Genomic DNA, 12,765 nt, shown 5'->3' on the forward strand with positions numbered 1-12,765 from the left:
CTATGAAGCTGTCTTTGATGATTGAAGAAGCCAATAAAATCAGCACTAAACTGAAGAAACGCACCATCTTCAGCAGGTAGGAAAAACTAGATTTGATACCTTTCAGATCTTTCATTACACAATCATGAACTAAAAACTTCACAAATGTCCTGCCTTTTTTTTTTTACTTTTCTAATAACTAATTTCTAAAAGGATTCATAAAATATAGCCCACTTGTTGCAAACCAATGCTCAGTGAAATCTTTACTTTGTTTCAGACATGAAAGCTCTGACAATGAGCAGGGGGTCCTCCAGGTTCGAGTTCAAAACACAAAACTGGGAATCTCCACTTTCTGGAGTCTGGACAAGTTCCAGAACAACATGGCCGCCATGAGGGAGCTCGAGCAGGTCTGACTTATTTCATCTCAACTTTCAGAAATGTTGTGTTCACATAATCTAACCACTCTTATAATGTTGACTAAAGTTAGGGGAAAATTACAATAAAATATTGTTTTGTTTTGTTTTTTGTTAAATACATTGCTTTGTCTTAAAAATGTATCTATAATAAAATATGATCTATACAGAACAGTTGCTTGTTGTCATGTTTGTAATTGTAACTTAAAATAGTGCTTTTATTCCAATAGTAAAATAGAACATTTTCACTATTTTCAACATAAAAATCAACATTTCTTAACGTTAAAGCTAAAAGATGCCCGCACTGCATAAGTAGAGTCCCGAATGGGATTTGCTTCATTTCTTGATATAACATGATTTCTATAGAATTCCTGATCTCTTTTGGTCTCTTCTTAGTTTTTTTAGATTCAGAACCTGCCTTTAGCTCATTCTTAGCTACTTGTTTGCCATACTTTTGTCCTTGTTTATTGTCTGCTATGGGTGGTTTGATGCCTCATGGTGGGAAGCTGTTTTTCTTTAACATCCAGTTCTCATTAATTCAAATGCAACATGGCACGACCTGAGTTTTTTTTTTTTTTTCTTTTTTGCTCCCTGCAGGGGGATTCCACCTCTAAAGATGACGACGTGTTTTATGACCCAGAGGATGAGTGGGAGCAGGATATATCCACATCCTCTACTTCCACATCCTCCTTTTCTCGTCGAAGGTAAATTATAATTTTTTTTCCGAGTCCCCCTTTTTAAATTTCTACCTCTCCTTTAGCCAACTTAAAGGTTTACATCCACTAAAGGATTTTTCTGGGTTTGGAGACCTGGATCTGGAACAAAAAGATAGTTATCTTTGTAATTATAGATTCCTGTTTGCCATTATTATTTCCAGGCCTCTGTTACACCATAGATCCAATCTGAAGAAATAATATTCAGCTTCAGTCATCTACACTTAAACTCATAACTTTTTTTATATCTGTACTGAGCATGCAACATTTTTCAATTCAAATGTTGGCAAATGGATTAACTTTTTAAAAGTTAAACAGAAAATATACATAAGTATATATGAAACTTCTGAAACGTAAGTTTTTTTTTTCCAGTTTTGTCTCTTAAACTTGCTACTGTAGAACGGTTTATATCTTCCTTAACTGCCTCTGTTGTCCAGAAAGTTGAGGAAAGTCTTAACTTGTTGTTCTTCTGTCCATAGTTGGAATAAACTGACATGACTTATCAAGAAAATGACAAAATCTGAAGAATGTTTGAAAAGTTACTGTACACGTTTGCATAGTTTTATAGATTCTTAGTGAAAGAAATGATCACATGTCTAAACTTAATGGTTTGGTTGTAAAATACAAAAAAAATGTGTTTGGGTGTACTTCAGGAGCAGGAGTCTTCTGAAGAGTAAAAGGATCTCAGGTCGTCTCTATGAAATCCGAGTCCATCCAATTCAGAGCCTCCACACCGCTTCCTCTCACACTGCAGGTATGTTATTCAACCAGATGATGTGAATTATCTATAGGATAAAATGAAACAAAAACAGTTGTTGTGAACAATATCCATATAGTTGGTTTACCTTCAATAACATTTTATGTGCTTGTTTTTTTGTGAAGCAGCAAAACGTGCTATTAATTTTTCCCTATTTATATTTATAAATGTTGAATCATTTGGGGTGTTGAATAAACATCAAAAACTTGTTTTTTGTTCTGCCTTAAAGACCCTCTGATGAAAATCATGTTTTTTTTTTAAAGTTTTTAACATGTACATGTGGCATATTTCTTATGAAATAGAACTAATGGAATAAGAAATTATTTCATTTTTGTATTTCTGAGTATTTCTTCTTTTAAACTGCTGTCAATCAAACTTTCGCAAAAATGCTCTGTTTGAATTAATGGGCCGTTGTGATGTCACAACGACCCATTAAGCACAAGCTCCCTGATCTGCCCTGCCCAGCCCACGGTACCGGTTTGTGCATCAGATGGCACCGGGCCATGGAGGAAATAATAAATCATACCTGTTATTTTGTTTCAAGTCTCAACAATCTTTTATTTTGAAAAATAAAAGCCACACCCATGTAGAGTAGATGGCTTTTTAAAACATTTTGGTATAAAACTTTATAATCATAATTAAAACACCACTGGGATTTTTTTTTTTTTTACTGCGGGACTATAACTTTAATATGTTGAAGTTGTTTTAAAATGTGTTTATAAGTGCCATCCTCTGTGCATTTTTTACCCTCCTGAAACCAGGGCTGATGGGCATTTCCACACCTCCAACCGTCCAACAGTCCACCAACAGAGACACTGCGGTTCCAGGCATTTGCAAGGAGCTGATTGGCCAGTCAGTGTCCCGTTTGCGTAACAGTAGTGGTACGGAAGAGAGCATGGCAGACCGGCTGATCTCAGATTTGAATCTGATTTACAAGACGGTCCAGACCATTTCTGATCTATATAACGGCCTTGATGATGACAGTCAGGACAACGGTGAGTCTCAAAAATATTAATGAAGAAAAAGATTAAAAAAAAATTTTTTTTGGTGTTATAATTATTATTATTTCTTTTGTAGTGTTTGTGGGTAACTTGGCAGCTCAGACTGAGCTACTTAAGGCGACCATCGCCGTGGAAAGTGCAGTTTTGGTCACCATGCAATGGCTGTCCGGAGTTAAACCCTTCTCTGGTCTGCTCTACATTGTTGCCGAAGAACTCAAAAGCCAAGTCAAAAAAATGGGAGGATTTTTCCAGATGCTTATTCAGGTAATCAAACAAAAAGGAGCACAGAATAAAAGATATGTAATCTTGGATATCTGCCTGATTCTGATTCCATGTAAAAGTCAAAAAGAGTGAGAAATCTAAAATGCGGAAATGGTTTCCAATTTAGAGTAGTTTAAAAATGGGGCAGCTTATCAAAATGCATGGCTTTGATTGACGGGTCTTAGCTCTAAGCTGTTTTAGGTCTATCTGCAGAAATGGCAAAGCACGGGGAATTCTCAACCTTGAGCCCCACACAGAACATGAATATATGGAAAATAAATCTAAATTCCTTATATCTTTTAGCATCTAAACAGATAATTTTCTTCCTTCTCAATCCAGAATTTTAATGTTTTCCAGCACTTTAATTTATTTACCGACCTGTCAGAGTTTGTCAACTGCTCTTTTGGCTTGCTGACATTGATTCACTATCAAATCAAGCACAATTTTGCCTTTTTTTTTATTCTGACTTGCGCCTCAGTCCCCCACCTCCGCTCTCTGTGCAGGGTTGTGAATCGGAGATCACGTCGATGGTGGTGGAGGCCCAGAGAAAGAGCAGTAAATGCATGGATGCTGCCTTGCTCGCATTAGGCCATTTTGCAGTGGTGACGGGCATGCCAATGAGCATCATGAGGCTGGACGCTCAGGCCACAGGCAAGGTAATTCCACCAGCAACCCAGCAGCAGCTACTCTGTCTGTTCAAACTCGGTATCAAAGCAAACAGTTCATCCTTCCACATGTGCTCATAAACTGTGGATGTTGAAGCAGACTTGTCTGAATTCCCTCACTACTACACAGTGTGGGGGTATCTAGTTCTCTGGAATCTAATGCAATTTGGACGAAGATTTCTGGGAAATTTTCAGGGCACTTGATTTTGGAATTGTAGATTTTCTTTTAAATGGCAAAAAACCTACTAAATATAAACATTTGATGAAGACTATAAATTTGCTGTGATCTGATGATAAAAACTTAGATGTTATGCATGCATTTTTTTACATTGACAAATATTCCAAATGCAATGCATAGTGGTCCATAGTACCCAATCTAGTAAGCATCATCACGCACTGAGGCTATGTCCAAATTCCCACCCTAATCCATAACTACTAAAAAACGATATAGTGCAGGCCTATCTAGTGTCCTGGATCCGAAAAGCAATTCAGACACCATGCTCACTACTTTCTTTTTTTTTTTAAATGCCAAATATGTTGTCACCAATTTCACGAAGAGAAGATGTAATAAATACGAACATTTCACAACGTTCATTACTGATTTCATTGTGTTCTGATGATGAAAATGTTGGTTTATAAAAAAAAAAAATACGTTTAAACCCCTTTTTTTTCGCAAAAAATGTTTGACCGCAATGCCTTGTGGTCTATATTCGCTAATGTAGTGAGCATTGATGCACGCTAGATTTCCGAAAAGACTTCTGGGAAATTTCTAGGCCTCTCAATTTTGGAATGGCCGATTCGCACAGCACTACAAAATACCGAACTTATTATATAGTGAGTATGAAGGAATTCGGATAGCTTGGTTGTTCACAAGACTTCTGGGGAATTTGGGCACTGGATTTTGATATTGTAAATTTGATTCCCCGAAAATATTAGTACACTACTTAGTAATTCTGAGTTTAATCTGTTTGTGTTTCTGAAGTTTTGTATCCATGAGCAAAACGCAGAAGAACCTTAAATAATTTGTGATTGAGCACAATATTTAAATGGACAAAGGAATAATATTCCTCTACCATAACCAGCTTTATATATCAGTATAAGTAGTTTTTCTCATTAAAATCAACGGTTTTCAATTATAGGGTTTAATCCAAATCGTGATAAAGGTTTCATCTGACTTTTTTAAAGGTAAAGAAAATGTTTATTAGTTCATCTAGTTATGATCTGCAACAGCTGACAGTTTTTGCTTGAGTTTTTCTTTGTAATTTTTAATTTTATTACTTGACAGCACTCTACGGGGCATATCTCTATAAATTTAGTAAATTTAGTCTTTTGTTACAATTTGCAAATTCGTTGCTGTCCTACTATGGTAATTGTATTGATACATTGTTTGAAGCCACCATCTTTTTCTTTTCCTTGTTTCTACACCTACACTTTCTCACTCCAGGTCTTTGTTTAAATGTATTGTAGCCTTGTGTAAACTTGGAATAAATTTAACCATCATAAATATTATTTCAAATTAAGTTGGATAGTTTTATTTTTTACTAGTAAATTAAACATACATTCTAAAAAATTTCTGTAATGTGTCCATTTTTAAAAAAAAATTCAAGTTATACATTTATTTAATTAATTCTCCGCACTGCTGACAATTTCAATTTGACAAAAACTGTCATTTGGTTCTATGTCCCATAGCTCATGTAACTGATTCTGTTGAAAGTGTCAAAAACATTAAAATATTTCTGCTGCTTCTGTTTTTTTCTTAGGAATCTGTGTTAACTTGCCTGATTAAAGGAAGCAGTAATGGTATCCAGTCTCTTTTGGAGGAGGGTTTGACGATCACCAAGGCAATGTTGAGGGAGGCTCAGCTGGTCTATCCCAAAACTCCGGTAAAAAAATTTAATATTTGTATTGTTCAATTTATAATAAAACATTTTCTGTTTATGTCAATTATGTTTTTCTTATGTAGCTGCCATTCTTTAACAGTCCTTTATTTTTTTAGGTCCTAGAAACTTTGAAATCCAAAACTCTTGAATTAGCGTGTACCCTGCAGAACTACTTACATTGCCATATTAAGGTGAGTCTCTAATGTGCAAAACAAACATAATTCATGAGTTAAAAAATAAATGTTACCATAAAAAGTATTAGTTTTTCCATCCTGTAAATTTTAAGTATGATACAGATTCTTTAATGTTTTTACTTATCTAGCTGCCTTTTATGTAGCACTGCTTACTATTGTTAGTGGTGGTGTGAAAGATATTATTTAACCAAAACATTTGTGTGGAAAATATCAGTTCAGTTACAGGATAAATTGCTGATGTGGATTTGGGACTCCTTAAAATCTGATATATCAAAATAAAAATTCAGAATTTATACCAATCCCAGTTCTTTTTTAGCAAAGTTAAAAATGTTTTTGTCTTGACACAGCTTTAATTGATTATGATTATTTACTATGACTTACTGTTAATAATGCCACTTTGCGTGTTTTGCTCCCTGAAAGCCAAATGCACAGCAAGTATGTCTCTTATTCTCATCTCCAAATGAATGAGTAGTATCAAGTAACATTTATCTTATACTTGTTTTCCATAATCTTCTACTAAGCCTTTTAATTTAAACAACATGACAGATGTGAAAAAATACTCTTTTGTTGGATATGAATGAGTTGTCGATTAAAAAATGCTTTGATCTAAAAGCCCTGTCACTCTTTGCATGGATGAAAATTGCCCAGAATATATGTGGGAAAAGTGAAAAAAATTGTGGTTCTTTTTGTGAAATTTTCACAGATGTATCACAAATAAACTAAGTTAAAACCATAGGAGACCTACAAATAAACCACACAATGAATGTGTAAATCTGCATTTGAATTTTTTCACTTTGACATTTGGAGCACTGGGCAGAAATGATATTGTCAGCACCTGCCGCTGGCAGCATGCACATATTGTAAGTAGCGAGATGTCCTGAAGAGCTCCTCAAGAGTTTATTAATGAAATGTTCATGAGTGTAATGACTATTGGTGTTCTGTCTTGCATTTTCATGCATTGGTATAAAATATTATATTACTTTCTACTTTATTGTTTTTTTTTTTTTTTTTCTTTTGAAACAGGAGCGAGGTTCTGATCAAATGGATGTGGAGGAAGAGGAGTCCTCTGCTGCTCATTTACAAAACCTTAGCACCACATCAGCTAAACTTTTCCAGCTCAACCAGGCTGTTCAGAACCTGCATTCCCATCTGTCAGCGGTCCTACAAGGTCATTTATTTTTCTGTGTACATTGTATCAATTATTATTGAATGTCAATCTAAAATTTTAAGTATCAAAAGATGAGTCAAGAGCCACAGTTTAGTAATAAGTTTATATTTGAGTTATTTTTAACTTTTAAAGGCTTTTTCATTTCTCTGGTTTGTATTAATCATTCTTGTATTCCACATCCAGGTAAAGACAGAGATTCTGACCTCCTCGTCTTAAGAGACCTCATCCCATCTTCTGTCAAAGCTGTTGATGAGCTGGTCACTGTCTTGTCGAAGGAGGGAGAATTGGCCACGTCCCTCAAACTCCCTCGTCTCAACGCAGCAATAGCAGCAAGAGAGGAGCTCCGCTCCGCCTTACAGTCCTTGTCTTCGGCTTCTTTGCGTCTCCTTGGAGCAGACGAGAGCAGAAGTTCATTAGATTCTAAAAGGAGTTCAGGTAATGACCCTTTTACCAAAGAAAAAGGGGATACTCGCTCTACTGTTAAAAAGCAAGTTGTTAGCAAGGTTGTGTACACCTTCGGTCAGGATGTGTCCTGTAGTCGAAGCCCACACTGGGTTTGATTCTGCTTCAGATACTTTAATGCATTTTACTTTTAGAGATAAAATCAACTATTTACATGCTAAGCTTTAGGAATAATCTTGCATCACATGCATTAAGCAATAGAAAAGCATCTGGTCTGAGCACCCAATAATATATATTTAGCTACACCTTTACCTTTTGTAATTTGGTAAAAAATCTGTATATATTTATAAGCTGTTAAAATATATATTTAGCAAAAGAGCCTAAGGCCGGGCCATCACTTACCAGTTTTAATAATTACAGTTATCTGCTGTGTGGAAATTATACAATTTGTTGACCAAGATCATTCGTGCTGTTATTTTTTATTTAAATTTCCTGCATTTATTTCTATTTGCTAAAATTATTCAATATGAAGTTGCGCAGGTGCACTATTTTGTTAAGTTTAAAGGGATCCAATTTTTCAAGGTACATGTTTTACATTTTCCTATCATAAAATATTTGGTTCTTTTTGTTTTAAAGAATTCTTATGAGAAAATACTCTGTAGAAACTTGAATTTACTTTAATTTGTATTTTCATTCTTGTTTGTTTAAAGAAAATGAAGCAGTTTTTGTGCCCCATTGGTTTATTATTTTCTTTTTAGTGATGTCAATAAATGCAAATGTACATTGTCAATACCACGTTTTTAATGTTACTCAGTCTGGTAAAGTAACTTCAAGGTCCTCTATTTTTTTATAGTTGTCAGATGTGTGTGAGGATCAAATACGTTACACAATGATTTGTAGCATTCTAAATCTTTGACGTTAGGAAATCTAAATTCCTTAAAGTTAGGAAAATATTGGTATGCTGGATTATCTTTAATAGGAAGACCGCTACTTGTAAAAGTATAAACCTTAATGTTCACTTTTTTAGGAACGTGTTTTTAAGAGCTGTGCACTATTTTATCTACTATTATAAAATCATTAAATCAAGTTCTTTCATCACACTGGGTGGGAAATCACTTTCTGGGTGTGTTTGTCTTTTATTTATGTCTTTTAAGTAGCATGAACAGTAGGAAAATGTTTCATTTTCATTCAGTAACATTTAAAAAAACATTTTTTTTTTCTTTTTTGCAAAGCATCAGCTTTTATAAATATAACTGCTACAATTCATTCAATCCACTATTTGATTTACACTTTTAAGGTTACAATTTCGATTTTTTTTTTTTTTTTTTTTTTTTCAACACAATGAATTAAAGGTCATTTAAGGGCAAGTGTGTTTCCTTTTCGCCCCTTATATCAAACTGTCTGTTTTCTTGCTAACAGAATGGATTCAATACAAAGAAACAATTATACATAATTTTGAAATGATCACAAATCCTTCCATACTCAGTTGTGCTCCATGCGATGGACCGCTCCGCGCAACCCCCCACCCAGCCACTGTGCGTGCACTCTCCCGCCCTCTCACTTAGAGCAAATGACCGTTTACACGCAACTTGCAGAGAAAAAAAAAGACAGGACTGAAGAGAGTTGATAAAAAAAGAGCACGGTTCCCAGGAAGGAGTCCGTGGGGAAACGGGCACGAAGCTGCGTCGTCATCCATGACTGTTTTTACAGTCTTGTGTTATATAGACTTATGTGAAACTTTTAAATCACAAGGAGCTACGAGAATTTCCCAGGAGGGGGGCGTAGCTGAAGACCACGGAGCCCCTCCGCTACGTGCACACACTCGCAGCAAGCCTGCATGGAGAAAGGTCATCTGCTCTGCATTCTTGTTTCTGTTTTTATTCATTATTATTATTATTATTTTTTTTTTAACCGATTCACAATCAAGAATCACTTCATCTTACTGGCTACCGTTTCTGCTTTGGTGGGGGTCTTGATGTGGGGGTGATCGGGAACTCTCTTTTTTTTTTTTTTTTTTTTTTACATTCCATCATCCACTTCAGCAGAACATACACACTCACCGTAACACAGGTGTCAACTCACCTTTGCACAAATAGAATGCATGATTGAAGAAAATCCCTCACATGTTTTGGTCTGTATGCATAAGTGTGTGCGTGTGAACTCTAGTTGTATTGTGTACATGTTGACATGTCTGTATGTGAAGTTTTTTGGAGCCAACAGATATGTTTGTAACATTTGAGTGTGTGTGGACAGGCCCCTCCCCTTTTAGACTAACATGTACAGTAATGATTATAAATTTACAGCATTTATTTGTTTAATGATTAAAACCCCTCCCCCCTGTTCTGTTATCATCCTCCAATTTTCTTAACCCCCCCCCCCTTTCCTCCCCACTTTATTTGTGCTCTCCCCTACCCCTCTCTAACATCCCTCTGTCCTCTTCTTCTTCTCTTTCCAGTCCAACAAAGGATACAAGTGTAACTAAAATGAAAGCCAAAATTACAAAAGGGGTTTATACAAATATACACCTGGTGTGTCAGAAGATCTATAACCCCCTGTTGTTACAGTAAAATATGTCTAACATAAGAGTCATTTAGCTTTTATCTGTTTGCAAGTTAAGTAAAGAAAAAACCTCTGTGCTCATTGTGCGCCATGCAAAATGCGATTGCTACCTCTCGATTACAAATGCTGCATTGAGGCCACCTGCTGAATTCACTGAAAAACTTGTATTTGTTGCAGCGCATTGGAATTTTGGAATATGTGACCATAGTTGGAATAATTTTATGGCAACCCGACGATTTTTATCTGAAAGTTGATATTGGTCAATTAGTGACTGGACACATTTTGAGATTGTGTGTCCAGTGACAGCATCTCACTGCTGCCAACATTCATGACCATGCCAACAATAAAAAAAAAATGTGTGGAGGCAGTTGTTTTTGTATTTTGTAGCATTAGTTGGATTATAAAATGGGCAGCAGACAGACTTCTAATTGGCAGTACTTCGGTTTCCAGATGCTCAAGACAAGAAAAATTAACAACTTTTTGGATTTTTGTCGATAGATTTAAGTTTTCATGGACAAACTCATACTCTTCAAGTCATTCACAAATTCATGTTCCTACATGCTTTTAAAGTGAACTAAACAGAAAGTAGAGCGAGAGAGATTAATCACCAAAAAGCATTGTTGCACTACAGAAATAATTTATAGTTTGACCATTCTCCCTGGAAACTTCCCACAGATGTTCTTTAACACATTTTTTTTTTGCAAAGTGACCGCAGTAATACCCAATCCTGAGAGCCTCCTCTGCACCTCTCAGTCATTAACGGGCTGGGGCTGAAGCCAGGGGTGTACTCTTTCCCAGTGTCGAAGAAAACATTCTTGGGTGAGCTTTTCATTTTGAAAAAAAAAGGAAAAGGAAAGCCTGAGGGAGATGACTTCACGTTTCTCACAAACCAGCCCACTCCAGAGAGGAGACGCAGAGAGCAGAAGACCTGCAAGTCAGTCTAACTGAGGTTTTCTTCGTTTGAACTATCCGCAAAGAGAATTCTTGCTTTAAAAACTTGTATTTTCCGTCAAGATGCACCAGTTATTCCTGGCTCTTTTTATCCACGTAAGTACACTAAACTTGAAAAGTCATTTTTATTTATTTTTTTGCTGTTTAATTTAGGAATATCAAAAACTGATAGTCATTGAGAGGATTTAAATGTTGGATAATCATGTTCAGTTTGTGTATTTCATAAATATCTAACATAGTTTAATATTCTTTTTCTTTAAATGTATATCCTACAGTAAAATGTAAAAAAAACAAGAGTTAAAAAAAGGTCCATGCTTATGTTTCAGGTTTGTGTTCAAAACTTGGCAGCAGGTAAGACTTTTTCCTGTTTCTGTGAAAAAAGTACATTCACAGTTCTAAAAAAAAAAAAAAAATACCAGAAACATATATTTAATCATGCATGGTTGGACTTTCTCTAAATATTTGGCAAACCATTTTTCTGTAACTCAACACTGTCCCCCACTATTTTATGGTTGTGTTATTCTTTTTAATAGACTCTACTCTGCAAACCAGACAATTGGTGAATGAAATTCATTATAAGTTTGTACCTAAACACATGCAGTGGAGTAAAGCAAGAAGCGTGTGTGAGCAACACTATGGTTCCTTAGTTTCAGTCTCCAACCAAACAGAGACCCAAGAGCTCGCTAGAGTTCTAAACTATTTTAACATCTCTCAGAAGGTCTGGATTGCCAACAAAAATTTAACAGGTATGTAACGTATGTTGTTTTTGCATGAAAATATCCAAATGCCAGTTTTTTCTTTAATCGTAAAGGCTATTTTCTCATATACTTGTTCTCCTAACTAAATTCTAATAAAAAATTATGGGAGGTAAAAAGAAAGTTTGGTATTGGTAAATGTAATTCTCAAGCAAAGCTGGATTGCAAAATGGAACTTTACTGTCATTTGTTTTTTTTTTTTTTTTTTTTTCGTATGTTTCCAGCTTCTCCCTTTACTGATTTTTGTGTGGTGAAACTTAAGGTTCCCCCAAGACTCTGGCTCTGGATTTTTCTGGATGCTCCAACAGAAAACATGCTCGACTTCTTCACAAGTTTCCTCCCATGGGTCCCTTCACTGTGTGCACCCAGCTTCGCTTCGATTTAGAAACCTTTGGAGTTTCCACAGTCTTCTCTTATTCCATTCAGTCCTACGCTAATGAATTCCAGCTCCAAGCGCGAGTGATCCGGAGCAAGCCTGTGCATTTGGCCTTGTTGGTCCACGGTACTCGAGGGCCCTACAAAAAAGCCTTTGACCACGATGACTCCTGGCACTCGGTGTGTGTTTCTTGGAGTCAAAATGGGGGACACTGGGCGATATATGCCCACGACTATGTTATTGGACAAGGTGATGGGCTGAACAGTACTGACAGCCTCGGCCCTGATGGACTTTTCATTATTGGGCAGGAGCTGGAGACGTTTGGAGGCTCCTTTAAGTCTGAGTCATTCTCAGGGAGCGTTACGGAGCTGCACATTTGGGATCGGGTACTGAACAGCAGTGAAATATTCACTATGGAAAAGAAGTGCTCACCCATTTCCTCTGGGCTGGTGTTCAAGTGGAGCGAAGCTGCCATGGAAATGGAGAACTCACTTACAAAGCTGTTGACAGAAAGACCATGTCAAGGTACATTAATAAAGGTGCAGCTGGAGAATACTGGAAGAGGCTGATGTTGGAAACTCCAAATTGTTTATATGGTCAGGTCTAACATTTACACTACTCAGCTAAAGTTTGGGAACAATTTCTTTACAGCTTCAAGAATATCCAGTGTCTCTGTTTACTCTGAAATGAA

At 36.1% G+C, this 12,765-nt stretch overlaps 2 protein-coding genes across 2 annotated transcripts in view; both read left to right on the forward strand.

The window, feature by feature from the left end:
• kif14 (kinesin family member 14) overlaps window positions 1–9,041 on the forward strand; it is a gene marked incomplete in the record, with an annotated part of 19,427 nt that extends 10,386 nt beyond the window's left edge. The window contains 11 exon segments of the mRNA XM_024279236.2: window positions 1–76; window positions 257–386; window positions 990–1,096; window positions 1,759–1,859; window positions 2,624–2,857; window positions 2,940–3,127; window positions 3,628–3,780; window positions 5,550–5,672; window positions 5,786–5,860; window positions 6,887–7,031; window positions 7,215–9,041. Of these exon segments, the coding sequence (XP_024135004.1) occupies window positions 1–76; window positions 257–386; window positions 990–1,096; window positions 1,759–1,859; window positions 2,624–2,857; window positions 2,940–3,127; window positions 3,628–3,780; window positions 5,550–5,672; window positions 5,786–5,860; window positions 6,887–7,031; window positions 7,215–7,591 (1,709 nt within the window).
• A 605-nt stretch (window positions 9,042–9,646) lies between these two features.
• LOC112150720 (adhesion G-protein coupled receptor D1) overlaps window positions 9,647–12,765 on the forward strand; it is a 94,427-nt gene continuing 91,308 nt past the window's right edge. The window contains exons 1-2 of the mRNA XM_024279188.2: window positions 9,647–11,039; window positions 11,270–11,689. Coding sequence (XP_024134956.2) covers window positions 11,452–11,689 — 238 coding nt within the window. The 5' untranslated portion in view covers window positions 9,647–11,039; window positions 11,270–11,451. The remainder of the gene's footprint in view (window positions 11,040–11,269; window positions 11,690–12,765) is intronic.

This window comes from Oryzias melastigma, linkage group LG4 (genome assembly GCF_002922805.2).
Source record: "Oryzias melastigma strain HK-1 linkage group LG4, ASM292280v2, whole genome shotgun sequence".
Taxonomy (NCBI): Eukaryota; Metazoa; Chordata; class Actinopteri; order Beloniformes; family Adrianichthyidae; genus Oryzias; species Oryzias melastigma.